At 44.5% G+C, this 22165-nt stretch overlaps 1 protein-coding gene and 1 long non-coding RNA gene across 2 annotated transcripts in view; one reads left to right on the top strand and one right to left on the bottom strand.

Moving 5' to 3' along the window:
• dachd (dachshund d) overlaps nucleotides 1-22165 on the top strand; it is a 95579-nt gene that overhangs the window by 71512 nt on the left and 1902 nt on the right. The window contains 5 exon segments of the mRNA XM_042083926.1: nucleotides 11096-11160; nucleotides 11163-11243; nucleotides 12809-12956; nucleotides 14292-14435; nucleotides 16216-16284. Of these exon segments, the coding sequence (XP_041939860.1) occupies nucleotides 11096-11160; nucleotides 11163-11243; nucleotides 12809-12956; nucleotides 14292-14435; nucleotides 16216-16284 (507 nt within the window).
• On the bottom strand, nucleotides 6282-22094 carry LOC121700732. The gene is made up of 3 exons (XR_006027279.1): nucleotides 21991-22094; nucleotides 17409-17411; nucleotides 6282-6292 (listed from the first exon to the last, which is right to left on the bottom strand). It is a non-coding gene; the product is annotated as an uncharacterized LOC121700732 (long non-coding RNA).

The raw sequence follows: 22165 nt of genomic DNA on the forward strand, positions 1-22165 counted from the left end.
CATTCTTAACATCTAATTTATAGACACACCACTTGTTTACACATTTTTCCCTGTAGTATGTGTGTCATCACTCACATTCAATCTCACATTTTCATGTGATGCTTTTCTATATATCTATTTATTTACCAGACGTTTATTCCGTCACACCACATATCCAAAGTGATTTACACTCTTGTAAGGCACACATTTTATCAGTATAGCTATTCCCTGGGACTCCAACCCAATCAAACAGTAGTGTTGTTAAAACCTCACTACTGGATCTCCATTAGTGCAGCCGCTGTTCATACAGCAGAGAGCTGCCACAGGATTGAAGTCAGTGACGACTGTATCTGTCAAAGACTAATGCCTTTCCAATTTATCTTGGGCTAATCTCAATGAAATGTCAATGAAGCATCCATACGATCGTACATTGTTTTAAAACCAGGCTTCTTTACATGACTCCACTGACCAAATCTGACATAAATCCCATTTTATATCACAGAGCAACACTTCTACCTCTGTCAGGAAAAAAACCCTCCAGTTCATCATTATGCCCACTTTCATTCAGAGCATGTTTTTTGTTTGCCTTTTTCCCTCGCCGTGTCCTTGGCATTCTCTCGCTTTAAAAGTAAAATGGACTCGCGCTCGCAAGCTTGTGCTGACTCCCTGACTTTCCGCAAGACAAAAGGCTGGATCATTAGCCATAAGGATCCCACATGTGACTTGGCAGACAATAATGCCTTATGATCAAACAACTTGTCAGTGAGTCCCGTTGAAATGAAAGGGGTGCAAGAAAAAAAAATAATTCAATAGAGGATCAATCAAATTTCCAGAGCCCGGGTAACAAATAGTGCTGATGAGGCAAGGATGGCAATCTCTACAGGGCCAGAGGGTGTTAGGGGGGAGGTTAGAGGGGGGTGGGGGGGGGGGGGGTAGTTCATTTGGATATTTGTTCTCTCTCATGAATGTTCCACTGCATGACACCACTAACTGCTAATCACATTTCACAAAAAGCGAGGCTTTTAGGAATGTTGAAAAGAAGAGAAGGTTCTTTTTAATCTTTGAAATGCCTCAAAAGTGACAGAAAAGCTCTCTCCTGCCAAGATGTGAGGCTTAGATGGGGAGTTAAATGTGCTGTGGTCAGCTAAGTGTATCTGGTGTGTGTGTGAGGGGGGGAAGCAAATTTAATAATGTATTATCGTGCACTGGCGAAGGTGAAATCTCGCTGTCCATCACAAAACAAGGCCTCGTTTCATGTTACCATCCATTTCAAAGGAGTGGAGGCTTCGCTGAGGCATCTGCACTGACATCCAAGCCTTTACAGTGTGTCTGCTATTGCAGACCTAAGTGTTATGGTTTATCTCTGATGTCCTTTATCTGATGTGCCCAGCTAGCGCTGGATGCTAATGTTTGTCTAGGAACTCTTTTTTTCTCTCTTCTGCCCATTAATGATACCCTTTATCGAGCTAACCTCATTAGAATTCATCCGTTTACCTGCCTTGATAATGAGCAATAATGTGAATCACATTATTATTTCCTTTACTCCTGCTTTAAATACATATCTGAGCATCTGCCCTCTCTGCGACGCACATGGTGGAGAATATATTTACCTGTTTCCTGCTTGTCCTTGGACAGACGAAATGTAACAATTAGTAGGATAATTTCCCTTTGCCGGTAATTTGCGATTCAAAATAACACAAAGCACAGCAACTGTCACCGTCAGATAAGGTTGACCCTGACTTTGTGTTCAATATGCGGCTTTTTTTCTTGTTGTTGTTGGTGCTTTTGTTGTTTTCATATCTCAAAAGCCCAATCATGCCATCGTTCTTCCGAGGGCGCATTTGTATAATTTCATGTTTATATGTAAACAGTGCGCTGTGGCAAAGCAGCATGTCAAACACAAACACATTCCTAACTGTTTACGGCGGACTATCATGTTTACGGGCAATGCTCTTCTCCCCCTCTCTTCTTCCTGTCTTTGGCATTCAAAGTCCTATTAAAGTACAGCTCTGTTAGATACTCGTTGTGTAACGCCGCTCTCTTATCATTCCGCCGAGTTGTAGCTGACTTGAGGACATTGTGAGTCAAACCTTTAAATTTTGACTCGGCTGTAATTACACTCCGATACTTAGGCTTTTATATCCTTTCACTGCGAGGTAAATCATTCCTAATAAAAAAGGGAACAGGGGGTGGAGGGAAAAACTGCTGGAAGACTAATTCCCTACTCTCTTATGGCTCTGCTCTTGTGTTTGAAAGCCTTTCGCTAAGTATCTCAGTCACCTTGACTTTGCAGCAGTCGAAGCCGGAAAAACGCTGTTGCTTATCCAGTCTAACCCCAGCCTGTCAATTAGGTGTTTAAAAATTAATCTCTTTAACTGGAAATACCATGCCGGCTTTTCTTCCGTCTGCAAATGGAGTGTTATTAATTCAAGCGGCGCAAAGCCAGTGTTATGAATAATGTTATCAAAACAGATTTCCACACGTTTAACACATCACCCCCCGTTTAAAAACCCTTAAGTATTTTTATAACTGTGAACCGGGCGGCAAATGGATTTGCATCCATTTTCACTTCTTTCTTACTTAGGAGTCAGACGGGGCTCCTAAGCTTCTCCCTGCTTTTTTGTTTTTTTTTCTCTCTCTCTCTCTCCTCTCCTCTAAGTTTACATTTCCATTTTTCCATTTTGTCTCTCTCTCTTTCTCTCTCTCTTTCATCCCCCCTTCTAAAAGCTCCTCAGTACATAGAGCCTGGATTAGTGCCAGAGTCGACTGTCAACAGAACACAACAACATCCTCGGTCCCTGTAGGATTGCAGGCCTGTACAATGACATTAATATGTCCGCCCATCCTCCACTGAGCTTGCCGTGTGCTCTGATCACGCTGCGTACTATCTATCGCCGCATACTTGTTTTATCAAAGTATGGTAATTGCACTGGATTCCGTGGGTTTTTAGTGTTTGAATGTTTTAATGTATTTTAATTGATATCAAGTATGTAGTGTCACATTTACATAGTTGCGCGGAAAGGGACTGGCTAGCGTATGAAAGCGAGGCACAGTCACAACTCACTCAGTGCATACATGGCGTCCACACTGAGTTTCCTTCTTGAGTTAACTGCGAACAGATAAATGTTCCAAAGCACAATGGTTGAAATGTTTGCACTTTACTTTAAAGAGGAAACAGGAGCTTATAGGAGCTTACTTTATAGTTCCTGTGACAAAGTGTTGGCATCTGACATTTCTGAAATTTCACACCATGTTACTCATACACATATATAGTGAATAGTGTAATGTATTCAATTACCACTCCAGCTAAAAGGTCAGAGACAGTGGATTACTAGACTGTATGATGGGTTCAGGTGCCACAGTCACAAAATTAACGTGCTAACCACAGCAGAAACGTCTTATGCCCCCTAATTATAAACTCTCATACTGAAGATGTATAGGAGGAGATTAAGACCATAATGTTTGTCATTTGAAAACTCTCGTAGGCTATGTTTAACATATATTTTATGTAGGTGTTCAGTCTCATGGACAGTAGTGTCTGGCCTGTGTTGCTGTGGTGTGAGTGTGTGTCTGCGAGATCAGATATATCCATAAAAAAGACTGTCACAATAGACAGATCTTCACAGGGCCGTTTTAGCCTTTCAAACCCTGCAGTTTCTGCAGTTCAATTAATTCAAGGCCTCGAGAGCTGTGCCATGGTTACACAATCCCCTTACCTATTTTAATCAGATTATGTAAGACACTTTGGCAGCCACTGTCCTTCTCACCTCCGCCAAAAGAGGGCCTGTTTACCGAACGCTGGCTGTCATTGTGCGGTGAAGGCTTTGTGCGTCAAGGTGCGTCGTCTGTCTGTTCGTAAGACAAAAAGCCGCGGAGCCTGTTTTTTTTCTCTCCATTCCTTCAATTCGTTCTGTTTTATGCAGTCATCACAAGCAGTCAAGCCTTTAATCCTCGGTGGTCCGATAATGACATCGCCCCTGCATTTATTGCATGGGTTGGGGTGGTGGAGGTGGTGGTGGGGTGGAGGAAAACGCTGACTTTGAACAAATGAACAGTCTGACCTTTATGCAATAAATATGACACGGGGCCGCATAAAAAAAAAACGACGACAAGATATCTTCCTCGCGGATGTGCGTCACCCTTTCACATTCTGTTTCTCTCTGATTGGAAGAAAGGTAGAGAAAAACACATGCACACACACACACAGCAATAGGAGAGCCGTCTGCAAAAGCCATTTTGAGTCTTTTGTGCATAATTTATGAAGCACGTATAAATTGCAGGGGAACATCAGTCAGGAAACATATACATCTTCTCCCGGTGACATGCATCTTTGATGGTCGAGATGAAGTCAGTCCATCGTTACGATTTGGTACAACGCCTTGAGAAATTGTACCTGTAGTAGCAATTTCCCGAAAAATAGGGCCTCTGCTTTTGACCCTCCATAAAATCTCATATTTACCCGACTGTGATAAGTGAGAGTCATTTGACTGTTGTCTGGCAAACTGCACCTTGAGATCCCCCATTTGCCTCGGTGGTGAACTGTGGAGAAGTGGCCGAGGTTACCCTATGATAGCTGCTTTGTTTTGTCCCTGACGCGCGCCGACAGTTAAGGATTTATGAATATTTCCTCTCTCCTCCCTTGCCTGCCCATCTGTGCAGCCATCTTCCCATGGCCTTGAGAATATGTTTCAATTTATTAAGGCAAAGCCCAAAAAAAGGGGCTGCCTCATTATTTCCGAGGAAGAGTGCAGTGGCAATCTGAATTGGTTATTAATGGGCAGGCTATGCCATAGGGCAGTTGAAATTTAATGATATCCTACAAGAAAATATGAGGGTGTCACTTTCCAAAAAGTCATGCTAAATGTCAGCATTTTAAGGTCTCGCCGCTAATTTTATGCCCGTGCACAGTAATGTTTTGGAGAGCGTTTAGGAAAACACGGCCCAGTGCCTGGGCTTATTATCCCTCTCACCTTCCCTCCTCTCTCAAATGGGTTTGTGCAGCAAGCGATTTAATCTCTAAGTGTAGGGAACATTAGGAAAGAAGGGGGGTAAAAGAGGGAGGGGGGATGGGGTTGGAGGTGGATGCGTATGTGTGTGTTGGGAGGGGTTGAAAGTGTATGCGCGTGTGTGTATGTCTGTGTGTGTGTGTGGGGAGGGATCGGGGTTGGATGTGTGTGTGTGTGTGTGTGTGTGTGTGAAAGGGTGAAAAAAAAGCTCAGCTTTTTTTCCCCCTCTTCGCTCCCAGATAAGAGTCTGAGCCAAATGTTACCTGTTAATCCAGGGCCAGACCTACTCCAACACTTGACTTTGTCTCGCAGCATGCACGGGCCAATGGCTCATTTTCCTCACTGCGGTAAAGGGCTTATTAACCAGAAAAGAGTGTGTCGGGCGTGAGGAGTGTGTTTGTGTGTAGGTGTCTGGTCGTAAAGATGGGTGGTGATGTTGATGGAGTTGATGCTGTAGGGAACAGCATGCTGCACGATGATCATCTTACCTGTGCATATGTCCAGCACATGTGTACGGTCACTCACTCACTCTAAAAGAATCTATGTTAAATATGAAACACAGCACATGTTCTCAGTATGCAAGCTAGTTTAGTCTTAATGTGCTTAAACTGCAGCTCAATATCCATTTTCCCATATCCATACAGAATGAGATTTCTTTCTTTCTTTCTTTTTTTTAAAGGATTTATCTGTGATTAGTGTTCACACACAAACTATAGCCAACCTTGACAGATGTAAGACTTGAAGCAAGCCCCCGTGTTCAAAGGGATCTCTAGGTGTTTTTAATACAGATAGTGCTTTATGCACACATCACATCTCACCCCTCTACCTCCCTCTCTTTCTTTTCTCCCTCCAAAAGGTTAGTGGTGTGTAACGTAATATTGTCTCCATTTACTGGGCTGAAAGGTCATAACCACTCCCACGGAGGGAGGCAACTTCTGCAGCCACAGTGGCAGGTCAAATAAAATGTAATTGTCTGCTGAAAGCGCCGGCTGCTTCTTTTGTGGCGAGTAAACTGACATCCTCCAGGTTTTAGCATTCAATTCTCCTGCTGGGAGGAACACAAGTTTGCAAGGACACAGGCTTCACCTGTCAATATATCACAGTGACTGCCCAGCCAAATGCTGCGTTACTCCCTTTCTCCTCTCCTCCCTCCCCCTGCCTCTTGTTTTCCTCTGCTCTCTTTCTTGTTCTCTCTCTCTTCCTTTCTCTCTCTGTGTGTCTCACCCAACTTCCTCTGCATTCTCTGTCTCCCCCTCTTTATCTGTATTGAAAGTGTCTATGATCTACCTTTCTCTCTCTCTGCCCATCTCACTCTCTCTCTCTCTCTCTCTCTCTCTCTCTCCTCTCTCTCTCTCTCTGTCTGCTCCACTCGTTCACGTGAGGCATCAGCTGAAAGGCCCGCTGGGACCCCAATTCAAACAGCGCAACTGGAAACATATGGCAGATTTTCAGCTCCCAAGGTCAATTAAAGCTATTTATCGGGGAGAATGTTTCTAAATATCCCAAGGTTTATTCTCTGTTTATCCACAACGCATTGAGCATAATTAAAACAAAAAATCTGTGAGGCTGTTTTGGGTTCTCCTTGTTTTGACTTTCCATCAAAGATCATCAAAAACCAGACGCTTCAAGTGGGAGCCAGAGACATATTTTATCTTTCGTTATCACAGGCATCTGCATCCTTCTTTCTTTTTTTCTTTCTTTTTTTTCCTGGCATTCTTGGCACTGCCTATCCTGGCCGAGCCCAAACGCTCCTCACTATACAAATCTAATAACATGTAAATTGGAGATAAGGCTAGATCCCTCCGAGTGATATTTTCTACATTCATAGTTTGTCAAGTCAATTTCTGAGCTCCTGGTTTAGCAACACAACACATAAGGAGTGAGAAAATTAACTGTAAAGGTGATTTATCACCTCTAGCATACTGTCAAGGACTCCCTCAACAGACATGCGGGGAAAGGGGGTGAGGGTGTGTGTGTGTGTGTGTGTGTGTGGGGGGGGGGGGGGGGGGGGGGGGGGGGGGTGAGAGACGAGGCAAGCAAGCAGAGGGAGGGGACAGGAGGGTGGGTCGGCATGGGGTGGGGGAGACGTTGGCGTTGTTTTAAATTATGGCATTTCATTCAGAATGCATTGTATTTACAGCGTCCCATTTTTATTTGTGGCTCCTATTATCCCGGCGAAACAGTTGTGCATGAAATGTTATTTGTGCTATGGGTGACCTGAAAGGATTTCATAAGTATTTCAGAGTGGTGGGAGTGGAGAGGGAGAGAGAGATAGAGAGGGAGGGAGAGAGAGAGGGAAAGAGAGAGAAAGGGAAAGAGAGGGGCTGTCACATCTGCTGTTGGCAGCCTGGCAGGAGAAATATCACCTGGAAACGGAAGAGAGGTTTCTCTCTCTCTCTCTCTCTCTCTCTCTCTCTCTCTCTCTCTCTCTCTCTCTCCTCTCTCTCTCTCTCTCCTCCTCTCTCTCTCTCTCTCTCTCTCTCCACCTAGCTCTCATAGTGTTTCCATCTCAGTGGGGTCTGGCACTGTAATTAAGTTGAAGTCAATGATTCTGTGCTGCTGGTGAGAAGTAAACATCCAAACACATGTCAGCGTAGGAAGAGAGAAAGATGGAGAGAGGGAGAGAGAGAGAGAGAGAGGGATACACAGGGAGAAACAAGGACATGAAATAAAGATAACCTATGTCTGCACTTGTTTTCTGAACCTCTAAACCCTACATGCACAGACTTCCTAATAAAGCATTGCTATGTTAAGATATGACTATTTGCTGCATTCATAGCCCGAGAGAGACAGAGAGAGAGAGAGTGTGTTGGCGTCCCGGCAATTGGAATCGAGACACAGTGTTGGCTTTCAAACGCTTGACAGATTGTTTTTCGGTAACAAAGCGGTCAGAAACTCCCTGTGATCCAGCATTGTGTTGCGTGCCGAGGTCCTGCTGAGTCCAGAGCAGAAGTGGGTTAAAGCGGTGATTTATGATTAGCGCCTCGGTGAAATAAGGGACAGAAATGCCTGCAAATCAATTGTGTGTGTCTCCGACAACCACATCTCCCCGTTGTTCATCATGTACAGACACATGCCTTCTGCCTCGTCCTCCTCACCCCTCCCTCAGTCATCTTCTTCTTCTTCTTCTTCTTCTTCTTCTTCCTCCTCCTCTTTTCCTTCTTCTGGGGTGTGAAGAATAGGAACAGTCTTTTCAATTTAACAATACTTGCTCGTTTGCTTAGATACCAGCACATGTGGTCAGCATTTGAGAGTTGGCCCACTAACTTCCTGATCTTGTTATTGTTTTAATAGAGCCAGGGAATACAGCGCAATATTTAGGCCAGTACATTATTGCGTACTGAGAAAACGTCTTCTGTTATTGTCAATTAGCTTTGCCCTGCTTCGCTCGCTTGCTTGCTTGCTCACTCACCTCTAAATGTACCGGTTAAAAAGCAAAAAATAATCACGGGCGAAACTTAAAAGGTGGACCGTTGTGTTTTTGCTTTTAATTTAGGAAATTAAATCACATGCAAATGTTTCCCCATTAGCCGCCCATCCGTCTTAATTAATGAAGTGGAGTGAAGCGCATGTGAAATTGGAGGGGGGGGTTTGGGTGGTGGGAGGAGTTTTGGGGTTATCGGTGGGACTGAGGGGTGCGGATGGGTGGGGGGTGTGGGGGAGGGTGGGGGTTTTGGTGCGGGATCTCTGTGAATCTGCGGGCATCTTCGTGGTCTTTCCCGTCTTCCAAGAACTCGGAATGTTTAAATCCCTCACAGCGCCGGGGCGAATATTCAACTGTTGGTTCGGCCGCGTGTTTCCAGGGCATTTGCAGATGCTCGGAATAATCTCCAACGTTTCGACTCAATCTGCTCAGGAGAGTGAGGAAATAAATACTTTAAACTAATTAATACACCACCAGCTGTTCCCAAGCCTTGGCTGGCACTAGTGAATATTGATGGGAGGGAAAGGGCCTCCTTCAGTGGCGGCTGTGTTTGTGCATGATTTAGGCGCCCATATAAACACATATTAATTCTGAATGAGCAGGGATTTGAGATAATGCCGCGCAGACACGCAAAATGTCCCCCAAAAAGATGACAGGATTGAAAAGAGAAAACAAGGAAAGGAGGGAATAAAGAGCAAGGAGAAGAAAAATATGAAGCAATTGACGCTTGTAGGAATCAGCTGTGTGCATCTTCGACATGTGCTAGTCTCGCCGTTCCCAGACTCCCTCCCTCTCTCCTTCTCTGCTCCTCTTGTGAAGCATATCAATTTGTAGCTTACTAAATGCTTTTATAGTCATATGCCTTCCTCATTTTTGAGCGGCATGTCAGGCCTGCATGATTGCATTCCGATATCGTAACCACACTGTGTGTGTGTGTGTGTGTGTGTGTGTGTGTGTGTTTGAGTTTCCTCGTGACGTGCGCGGAATTACGGCAGGCATTGGGACTGCTCTGCAGATGTCCTCCTGCCAGAGAGATATATGGCAGATGATGTCATCATAGGCAGGTCAACAGACTCCCTCTCAAAGCCTGCTTGAGGAGTCAGTACTCGGGATGGGGATGGATGAAGATTGGGAGGGGTGCGCTTTGAGAGTATGTTTGTGTGTGTGTGTGTGTGTGTGGTGTGTGTGTGTGTGTGTGTGTGTGTGTGTGTGTGCTTGTAGGCCTGCACTGCATCTTGGGTTCTGGCAGGACATCTGTTTAGGGTTTGCTATGAAGCTCCTCTCCTCTCCCCTGCCTTATAATGTTGTTTGAACCTGCCAGGAGGTCTGGAGACATGGCGGGAGGGGGGAAGCAGACGGAGGACAGAGAGGTGATCCAGTACCATCCTCACGCATGGGGATATAAGCATAGAGAGAGATGGAAACATGCAGGTGCATGGGGTTTCTAGTCAGAGAGGGAGGCTGTAGTGCTTCAATTGAGTTTGCATGTCAAGGTGCTCCAGTAGTGAAGTACTGTGCATCTAGTCTCCTCATTGGCATTCAGACCCTTGTGTTATAGGGAAGTGGGGGAAAAAACCCCCCCTATGTATATATTCATTTCTATTTCACCATTACTCTCCTTTGGCTCAAACCCTTGTGTTGTGCTTGTGGGTACTTGTCAGCCCATTGTTGCCTCACTACCAGCAGCCTCGTGCTTCCTCCGCTTTCCCTAGCATCAACTCAACCCTGGAGTGCGCCGAAGCTCCAAACCACCAAAACAGTTTCTGTTTTTTTGTTTTATTTCATCGAAAGGGGCCAGGGCTTTCTGGGAATGACTGAAATGCATTTGCCCAGGCTAACCCTCTGTGCTTTATCAGGCCAGGTCCTTGCCTCGGTCCTTGCCTAGGCTGTTTCTTAGGTTGGGGTTGGGGAGGTGGGGTGGGAGTGGGAGTGGTTGTAACATTGAAATGCTGTAAATGGCGCCTCTGCCATCGTGGGTACCATATGGCCTTTGTTGGGGAGGCCAGCGCCCAGGCTAATCTAGACCGCTGAATTCGCACACATCTGCTTGATTGTGCCGTACGTGTATGTATGTGAGAGCAGACAGTATGGCCATATGGGGGACAGGGCGGGGCACCACTGCCCACATTTCCCTGCCCTGAACGATGCAGATAACAAATGACCGAGGACATATTTAAAAGGAATACACATGAAACAGAGGAGTCAGGGGAGGAGGGGGAGGAGGAGGAGGAGGAGGGGGGGGGTGGAAGAGGAGTTCTTATACCCCGACGTTCAACAATTGTTCATTCCTCTCATGTAGGCTATGGGGAGAGTCTCTAGGGGATAGGGGAGAAGTCCGCATACAGTAGCATCAATAAAGAAGGATTACCCTGACAAAGGGAGAGCACGCCATCAATCATTCCCGCCTGATTGGCCAGGCTCACACTACATGCAAATGTAATTTTTCTCACAAACAATGTGTGTACAATCACGAACTGGACCAAATGCTGCCACATATTTTTTACATGTGACACAAAGAACGTCAAAACGTTTGTCTTTTTGGCTTGTGGACACTGCTGGGTTGAAGGCGTTTTTTAACGTTTTAAAAACGTTTTTTTCTTTTGTTTCTCTCCATTTGTTTCTCTCTCTCTCTTTTCTCTTTCTGTCATCCTCTCTCTGTCATTTCCCTCCATCTCTTCCCCACCAGAAGAAAACCCCCTGTGCACGCCAACAGCGAGGGACAGCTACGAGAGGCCTGTCGCTGGCCAGCCAGGCTCTGCCGCCCCGGATTCCCCTCCCCCTTCCTCTTCCCTGACGGCCTGTCCTCGATAGAGACTCTGCTGACTAACATCCAGGTGAGTGAGAGCTCCCCTCCTCCTAGCCTCTCAGTGCCCCCCTGACGCAGTACCCTCGCACAGCAACTCAACTTGGAACAGACGCTGACAAGAGTTAAGGTGATCTCTCCCAGTCTCTCTCCCTCCGGGCTATACAGTCAATGAATATCGCTCCGATTAATACGCCGATAGAGCCTGTACTGACGGGTTGTCATCAATATCAATCCCCCCCCCCCCCCCCCCCCCCCAATCTTCTGGCGCTCCTCTTTCCTTGAAACCAGAGCTGTAGTGATTGGAATCAGGTGTTCTCTTTATCAGGGATTCGAAGGAAGACGAGCTATTTTAGATATGCTCCGAGGATGCGACTGTCATATTGTAAACGTCCTCGGTGGAATTCGATGTCATTTGTTTCTCGTCGCTGAGACAAAGACAGAAAGAGAGAGAGAGATGATCACAAATGGAAGGCTGGCGTTGTTTGCAGTCCCATTCTAGAAGGCCTGGTATCAGCCCTCTTTTGTGATGGCAGCAGAGCACGAACAGTGCTGCGCCAGTCTGTTGTTGCTACCGTGCAAATGTGGCCCCTAGTCAGGAAGATGAATGCACTTGATTATCATTGCTTTCTAAGACTAATGATGTGAGTACAGTAGTGGGACTGAGCAGAGACTCGAGTCCCGCACTCGCCGCGCTCTTGGTGTTACGGACATCAGATTCGAGGCGATCCTTTGGCCCCCGGCGATAATTAGCACAGCCTCTTCAGAGCCGCACAAGTCGACTAAGTCATCTTTAATCTCGATCTCGGGGTAATGTTTTGATTGAACATTCATATACAAATCAACAAAATGTACCCAAGCAGAAAATTGAGATAAAGCAACTTGGAGTAAATTGGGGTCATAAGAACGAACAATTAGTTATGATATTAGCCCATTGCATTTGCTTTAATTGCGTGTGTATAGGGAATAATTGTTTTGAAATAGTCACGGCATGGTTTGTATTGCCAGTATGCAAATCTCCATCTCTGTGAACATTATCTCCAGAGAAGCCCATTTTTTTTGCATGTTTTATTTATGCGAAATATTTCCCTGGATACGTATTTTCATGCATGACCCAGCCTTTACGAATCCATGGCTTCCAAGTCTCTAAAAGTTGTAATTATTTTCATACTTATTGATTTATTTTTTGCCACACATGCACATTTGTAATCTTAACAAGTCTATGGAGAGGGCTGTGAACTCATTCAGAATGGTGACCTCGCTGTCCCTCTCCCTCGGCTTGTATTTCACCCTTGCGGCCAAAAGAGGTCAGACCATTCGCCGAACGCACTTTGCATGGATTTACATGGAGCTTTGCAGACGCATTAATCTCCATGTGTTTTGTTACATTATACGAGAGATGCGCCTTTACAAAGCAGACAATGTAAATCACAAATCAGGATTTGGATAAATGCAAAAGGAAAGGGTCATGTCTGGTTATCTTGTCATGAAGGGAATTTCACACAGAATATGTGTGTGTGTGTGTGTGTGTGTGTGTGTGTGTGTGTGTGTGTGTGTGTGTGTGTGTGTGTGTGTGTGTGGTGTGTGTGTGTGTAGGGCCTGCTGAAGGTGGCCATAGATAACGCACGCGCCCAGGAGAAGCAGGTGCAGCTGGAGAAGACAGAGCTGAAGATGGAGCTGTTCAGAGAGCGGGAGCTCCGAGAGACTCTGGAGAAACAGCTCGCCATCGAGCAGAAGAACAGAGGTAACACACACACACACACACACACACACACACAGACACATGCACTCTGATAAACACATACATTGTCACATACTCTCTCTCTGAAACGTATAGACATAATTACATGCTTTTATTACCAGCACTCTCTACATCAAGACATAGCAGCAGGCACAACTACACACACACACACACACACACACACACACACACACACACACACACACACACACACAAACACACACACCAGACAAACCACCATCCCCTGGATGTGCTTAGAAGAGCTTCCCAATAACCGGAACATGAATAATCAAGCGCATTAAGCACTCCATAACCAGCTGTATTTATGTATGGATCAATTTACAAACAGGGATTGATTATGCATACACGGCCACTTAACAGAGCACAGTGTGAATAGTAACTCAATGTTAATGTGTGTGTTTTTAAAGATGAAACGTTCATACACTTTAATAAGGGGGCCACCATGTCGCATTTGGAGATACAGTCAGCATTATTCCCTATTAGGGAGTTAATACTCGTAATTACAAGCACACATTATGATATTAATATGAATGATTTATAGCCTCTGTAAATAAAAAGTGTAGCAAAGAGAAGAGAAAAAAAAAAAGTAATCGTCTCATGTTCTATGCATCCAGTGCAAGTAATTAATCAAATGGAATTTAATAAGCCAATTCCACAAAAGTGTCCCTTTAAATGTGCTCATTCAGCCTAAGCCCCTGCAGCCTGCTTCTTACTTAGTATTCAGAGCGGTGTTCGCGACTTCAGATTCGAACGGGGAAAAAATGGAAAGTTTCGCTTAAACCTGGTCTCGTTGGCTTTTCAACCTAGGTTAATCCAGGTTATTGCTCGCTGGCTCAATTATTTTGGTAATGACGCAAAAACAACTTTTATTGAATGAGAATAGTTGCCGTACTGGGTGAGTCTTTTTTGTCCATTATGTGATCATCACCCCCCCCCCCCCCCCCCCACCCCCCACCCCCCAACCCTCCAACGTTCAGGGCCTGCAGCTTGTGTTCCAACCACACCTCTTAATAATCAAACTCAAGCTTCATTTCTCAGCTCAAATCTGTTTAGTTGTGATGTGACTGGTCATCTAATCAGACTATTCTGTCTGGTGGTTTGTTGGTAGTATGTGTTCATATGTCTCACTCTCAGAAGTGTAAGTCACGAGTTAGCTTCTGGCATCCATTTAAACCAGAGGCAAATCTGAGCAGCTGTGCTTACACTATCTTTACTTCCACTCAATAACTGACAGTTCAAAGGATCTCTTCACCTCCTTTTTTTTCTCTCCTCTCTTTTTTATCCTAATGTTTTTTCTGTGTTTTGTTTTGGCCTCAGCAATAATTCAGAAGCGTCTGAAGAAGGAGAAGAAGGCCAAGAGAAAACTGCAGGAAGCCCTGGAGTACGAGTCCAAGCGCCGGGAGCAGGTCGAGCAGACGCTCAAGCAGACGTCACCCTCTGACAGCCTCCGATCTCTCAACGGTAGGACATACACACACACACACACACACACACACACACACACACACACACACACACACACACACACACACACACACACACATTCATACACTCAGACACACACACACACACACACACACACACATTCATACACTCAGACACACACACACACACACATACACACACACACACACACACACACACACACACACACACACACACATTCATACACTCAGACACACACACACACACACACACACACACACACACACACACACACACACACACGCATGCACACATGCACACAATGCATAGTCTCTCTCACACACGCACACCTACTTGCATATGTGTTCATGCACGCACACATGCACACAGACACGCACAGACAACACACACACACATATGCATTTGACACACACAGACACATGCTCATATGCAGACACATCTGCTCACAAAAGGCATGATTCACACATGAATCACTTGCACACATGCAAGCTCATACGAATGTTCACATCATCTCATACATATGTCATACACATACTCTCTCTCTCTTTCTCTCTTGCACACACACACACACACACACACACACACACACACACACACACACACACACACACACACACACACACACACACACACACACACACACACACACACACACACACATACACACACACAACACATACTTAGAAATACATGTCATCCACATGTTCACACACTTTCAGTGTGGTATCTCTGTACTGTCAGTCACTGAGACACATCATCAGCAGACCTGTTCTCATGTGTGCATCCTACCTAGAGTTCTATATGGTCTCCTCCATACATTTACATAAACACATGCAGTGTCTGCTTTCTTTTGATTGTTTCCTGACATTGACTGTCAGGATACCAGTTTGTCCCCCCCCAAACACACTGACATTTCTGAGGATAACCATGATTTCAGACATACACACACACTTATAATAAAGATATGTTTCTCGGTTTTCTTACTGATTTGACTGAGAGGGAGAGAAGCTGTCAGCACATCACCAGGCGTCAGATGTCTGACGTATGGCAAAGAGAATGTGCACATTTATTCCATAGCCGAGCGATGCACGTGCAAGACCACCCCCCCCCTGTGGATTTAAATTGAGTCCAGGGCTCACATCCCTGTGGAAAGGTTGCACTGTCAATGGTTGTGCTCACAATCAGATGAGTATCATGTGCTCGCCATGCACAGCACATTTGTTATGTCAGGCCAGAGGGATGAAAGGGGGAAAAGAGAAATAAATGAGCAGAGAGGTGCGTAAATGCAGGTGTACCTGCCAAAAGAATTATAGGCTATATATCTGCGCGCACACACACACACACACACACACACACACACACACACACACACACACACATACACACACACACACACACACACACACACACACACACACACACACACACACACACATTCATACACACAGTACATGCATAAACAAACAACTAAATGAGAAGCCAGCTTCAAGTCAGCCATAATCTTGAAGACGGTTGTGTGTTCTGAAGTGTGACATTCCGTTCAGTGGAATCGTGGGTAGCCTTGAGTTTGGAATGGGTGAGTGCTGACCGAAGCAGCTCCATCGCCTTGTCTTCTTATCGCTATAAATCAAGTCCTCAAGCACAGCCACCCTCCCACAAAACAAACACGCAGACGCCAAAATGGAGAAGTTCTCCTCTGACTCTCACCTGTCTTCTGTATTTAATGGTAATTATCCTTTCTTTTGCTCTTTTTTTTCTCTCTCTCTTTTTCTTCCCTCTCTTTCCTGGCTCTCAGACTCGCTGACCCAAGAGATGGAGGCTGACCGCAGTGCTGGCAGAACAGATGCTGAAAGGACAATACAAGGTACATGTTTTCTAAAGAGACCATAAATCTCTCCCCCTCTTTCTCTCCCACACACACTTTCTCTCAATCTGCTTCTGTCCCTTTTGCTCACTTTCTCTCTCACACCCCCTCAGCCCCCACCCCTTCTCTCTCCTGGCTTTCTCTCTCTTTCTCTCTCCATCTCTCTCTCTCTCTCTCTCTCTCTCTCTCTCCTGCATATGAGCGTTAGTTAAGGTGAGCCCTGACATTCTGCCATTCTCTTTCTCATCGTCTCTCTCTCTCCCCCTCTCCCCCTCTCCGTCTCTCTCTCTCTCTCTCTCTCTCTCTCTCTCTCTCTCTCTCTCTCCTGCATATGAGTGTTAGTTAAGGTGAGCCCTGCTGCTCTGACACTCTCTCTCTCTCACCAGGCCATCTGGGCCTCAGCTCTCACGGTTCAGCAACAAGGTCGAGATGGCTGACTCCTCTCAGACACACACACACACCATTCACACTTACAAACACACACACACACATACATTACATGCACAATCGCGTCCGTTTCTCCAGGAGAGTTGGACATCTCAGTGCTATCGTGCAAATTGGCTAGAGGGGCTGTGTTTATTATCAGCGTATAATATTGTTACTGCACAAAGACAGTAGAAACTAATTTGACATTTGTGGTTTGCAAGTATGGTCCGTTTTGGGCCATACATTTCAGTCAACACAGAATGGTCAGTGAAGTGTGTCTTCAAGTTCATAACAATACTCTCTTTCAGTTCCCAAAAGCACAATGCAAATGAGTGTGGCTATGACATTTCCCCCAGGTGTTATCTTAAAACAGGTGCAATTCAGATATATTTACCATATGGAATACGGTTGTGTCAGGTAGACTACCTAGTTTACAAATCTGGGTAGTGCCAGATAGTGTCTTTAACTACTCAAATCTGAGCGGGATTTCCACAAAGTCATTCAGCCTCATTTCAGTCCTATTTGCATTAGCATTACGTGGCTCAAGTGTTTTATTTGGGTATATTGGCAATACAAAGTTAATAGGTTTCCACTAGAAATTGGTTTGCCATATGCTGTATGTTTCAATCTCTGTATATCTAATTTGAAGTGATTGCAGTGTAGTTTGCATTCAGTGCACAATGAAATAGCCTCGTCACAAACTCTCATATATGTGTGTATCAGTGTGGATGGCACCAGGCCTGATACGCAGTCCCTCCTGCATCCACAGCATTACAGAATCCCCAGTACTGCTACTTATCTCCTCATGCCCTCCAGCCCCACAAACCAGAGACGAATCCTAAAACACACACACGGCTCTCACATTCAACCACTTCCACTGATGTGCCACCCCCCAACACACACACACACACAGACAGACACACACACACACACACACACACACACAGTTACACACACACACACACACACACACACACACACACACACACACACACCACCCCTGCAGAACACCTTGAATAAGCTGAGTCTCTTCATTATTCTAATTTCCGCCTTTAATTGTACCCAGCAGCATCTTGAGAACACTGAGCTTATCATTGGCAGTGGTCTCAATTTCCCCTTTGAAAAATAGTCCATGGAAATTGCTATGAAATGTGGGAAATGGCATGCTAATAGTCGGCGACGAGTAAAAGGCCTATAACCCGCTCTGATTAGCCTACTTAAAGGGAATTTTGGGGCGAGAGGAGAATGGAAGAAATGAAAGGGGCAGAAATTTCAGCAATTCGTTGCGAGACCAAGTACGATTCAGGATTTAATTAAAGTGCCAGTGAGCGAATTTGAGGAAAAAGAGGGTCTCCATTTCAGAGCAGATAGGCAGCTTACAATGGATGCAGAGATACAGCGGCCACTTGAAGAGAGTACAATTATACACTGTATCACATTTCATACCAAATTGTTATATTTAGTTGCTCTAATTTGAAGTGAACAAAGATTAATTGAGCTATCTGATACAGAAAAAAAGACACTCGCTGTCCTAATATTAGAATGTTTCTTTTTACACGCACAAGTCCAGTGACTTTTGAATTCCATCCGTACTACACAAATTATCACTAAATAAACGTTTGATGAGGTTAAGTTATCAGAAATTCATTTGCTTAAGCGCAGAGAAGCATAAGTCAGGCTTAAAATGGTGATAAGAAAATGAAGGCTTTGTAGCTTCTTCTCTTCCATTCTTTCTCCCTCTCTATCCCTCCTTCTCTCCCCGTCTTTCTCTCCTTCCAGGGCTCTGGTTGTGTCACTCATTGTCTTGAAGAATAGACTTGGGAGGGTTGCGGGGAGCTGAGAACAATGCTTGCCTGTTCCATTAGACTAGCATTTGTCTGGAGTCCATGTCACCAACGCTGCTCTCTGCAAGCAGCTCTCTGCATAATTACTCTCAAATGGCAGGCAAAAAAAAAAAGAAAAATGATGTTGATAAATTACACCGGCACCCAAATAAATAAATAAATAAATCAGACCTCATCACACTCACCGAAAAAGCGGCAGGGAAAAAGAAACACACACACAAAAAAAAAAAAAAAATGTGTGTGCGTGCTATAATTTCCCCAAACTCACAGCAGAAAAAATGTATTAATGAGAGCATAATTTCAGTGAACTAATTATTTCTATTTGTCTTTTGTCACACTCAGTAATTCTGCTATATTAACACAGTCTGTGTTTATTAATTGCCTTTCCAGCGTTTTGAATCCATTCCAAGAGTGAGCCGGAATGTGTTTTTCCTAGGCCCCAGCGCTTCTGGGAGTGCGTTCCTTCCCGCCACTAAATTCTGGCACGTCTGCGTATGCAGAGATCTTCCTTCAGTATCTCGCTCCTGATTCTCGCCCGCTCACTCCTCATGTGTTCTCCAAGTTTACATGACCCTGCAAGCAGAGATAAAGTTCTTTGTTGCGAGATTAAACATCAAAACGGTTAAAGTGAAATTAAAATTAAATGAATGAATGTCACTGAAGCAAAAAAGGCAGTAATTAATGGTTGCCTTAATTGTCTTCATAAAATATTTGCATGGGCATAATTTGCATAATTTACATGTATTAATTAATCTTTCAAAGGAATTTTATGCTGAGAGAAGCCAAAAATTCCCTTTGTTTTATTTAGCATCTAATGAAATATTTATCCTCCTTAATGAACTTTTCATCTTGATTTGAATATAAAAATGCTAAAGTTTTAACATATTTTAATGAGGTGGTTCTTTCATAGAACAACATGGCATCCGATTTCTCTCTCTGAGAAATTTCAATCAGATATTTCTGGGTTTTTTCGTGGCGCATCACAGCACCGATGCATCCCATTTGACTCTAGATTAATATGCTAATTATTAAACAGAGGATCAGCAATCTGTAAAATATGACGCTCCCTAAGTAGCCACATTTGTATCCTCAAAAGAGCGAGGGAACAGAGCTATATATACATCGGCATGTTTACTAATTGATTTATGTCATCCATACCCATTTCATTTACAGACTAACACTCGAAAAAGCATTCACTCTTAGGTAATGTATATCTTTTGAAAGAACCAAAGCGTTCTTTTGTTAGCATCGCTCAAAGCGCTTGACTAGTGCTAATGATCAGAACATGCTTCATGCCCACTAAGCACACAGATCATGGTCACTGGCTCCTGCCTGCATTCTGTAAGCTTCCTTGCATCACGTGACCCTTTCATTTTTTTCCACCGGCATCCCACCTGTGTTTTAAGGCGAAGGGCGCTCTGAACTTAGTCTCATGGGCGAATCAGACGCATTGGCATTGAAATATTCATATCAATTATATTTAAAGGGTTTTTTTCTTTTCTCCTTAAGTTCGTATGTCCTTCGGGGGCACTTAAGGCATTAATAACTCAGAAGTGGGGTGTCTCTTTGAAATCTGCTGCCCAGTCTAACAGCACATCACTCAGTTGCCTGATGAAAAGACAGGGAAAGTGTTTATTCACAGTCTCTCCTTTCTATTCCAACAAGTTAGGAGTCTTTGCGGATTATTGAAACTGAGCCCCTGTTTCTTTTGTTCTCCGACAAGTTCAGAGTCTTTGTGGATTATTGAAACTATCACAGTGCTGCTGTTATCGCACTATCACTTGCACATGGCGGTCTCCAGCAGTAAACCATGCATTAGGTAATGTGATGCTTTTATTGCGGGATGAAACCAGAAGCCTGTAAATTGAACCTGTGAGAAGTGATCAGACAGGGAGGGATCTCCGCTGTCCATCTCCATGTCAACCTGAAGGGGCGACAATGACAGCAGCAGCAGCCACCCAGAGGATGAAAGCATGTCACGCCTCCGTTCTCGCCAGAGTGCCTCTGATACCCGAAGTGTATTTTTAGCGTCGGATTCGTGCTCTTAATTGTAGACCGCTTTGTGTGTGTTGAGGTTCACTAGCTGTCCAGACCTGTCAATATCAATATCATGTGTAATGTCCAGTAAATTATGGTATAATGTAAAGAACTGGACACTTGTTCTGTGTACACAATCATACTGAGCCCTTTCACTTGGAGAAAGCTGATTGATTCAGTCAATTATTCATTCAGTCTGCATTTGTGAATGCTATGAATTCTGCTGTATGAGTGGATGGGCACAGCATGACTTCAACGCAGACATCCCTGCCAGTCCATTGTTGTATATGAAGCGAAAAAACAATGGTAACGCTCAGAAGGAAAAACATGACGTGTGCCGTTTGATCACAGATATCTACCCCCACCCACCCACCCCATCCTGCCGGCGCCAATTGTGTCATCTCTAAACGAGAACAACGCCATCGCCTCCTCGAGCTGTCGGACGCTTGACGTCCGTAGGTGTAGCTTTTCTCTCGAAAACTGAATTATTTAGGTGCCCTGCCAAAGAGAGAGGGTGGGGGGGGGGGGGCAGCAAACACTGCTTAAAGGCAGTAATGTGGCCTTCTCTTTGCCGTGGAGATGTAAGGGTAATAAACGTCAAACAAGCTCCTGAGCCATGGCTAACAGATGCTTTTACCAGCTCTGCCACGAAGAGAGTGCCTGCTTGCTCAGGCGTGTCCGGGGATGAGTGTTCTTAGAAAATGGACAAAGCTCGTTAGATTGCAGGTGTCGGCTAGATAGCATCGCGAACACGAGTGCCCTGCCTTTTTCAATAAACGCTATTTCCTTACAGGAAATGCCATTCTGGTAAAGAGCCTTGCGTCATCATGAGTGCAATATTATGTTCAAACAAGCGTGTCAAAGGTATTGTCTTAAGCAACAGAGACATGCTACTGTGGGATGCCCAAGCACAAAGATATACCCGGGTTGGCCTTACAACTTGCCTTTTTTAAAACATTAAATGTACTGTACATGCCTGATAATCAGTACGTTTTTAATTTAGCTTTCTTTGGTTCTTTGTCATATTCTTTTGTTTCGTGGAGCATTTTTATGACCTAATTGTGTTGGTTTAGTCAGTGAGGAAATGTGATGTTTGAACAGCTGGTGTAATCAACGCCTTTTAAACTGCCACTTCACATGCAGGGGTATCTTAATGTTGTTTAGAACCCTGGGCAGTTGCTGTAGTCTAATTGGAAGAGAGAGAGAGAAAGAGAAAGAGAGAGATAGAAAGAGAGAGAAAGATAGGAGGTGAGAGAGGGCCAGATGTATGTACATTTGTGAACGCATTATCAGCACCATGGCCAACCCGCAGAAAGCGCACGCTGTGATTCTTCAGTTTACATGGTATTTATCAAACCTGCAGTTCATCAGGTAATCAGCACCTTTTCCCGCCCCCTACCTAAATTTGCGAACGTTCACAACTGAACGGCACACTTCAGTCACAAGCGTAGTTGAATGAAGTTAACTGATGACAACATTAAAAAGAATCAAACGTTTAGCGATCATGAAATAGTACAATACATGATAAGATGTCAACAAGTAGGAAGCAGTAGTTCTACTCAAACTACTTGTGC

This window comes from Alosa sapidissima, chromosome 2 (genome assembly GCF_018492685.1).
Source record: "Alosa sapidissima isolate fAloSap1 chromosome 2, fAloSap1.pri, whole genome shotgun sequence".
In the NCBI taxonomy this organism is placed as follows: domain Eukaryota; kingdom Metazoa; phylum Chordata; class Actinopteri; order Clupeiformes; family Clupeidae; genus Alosa; species Alosa sapidissima.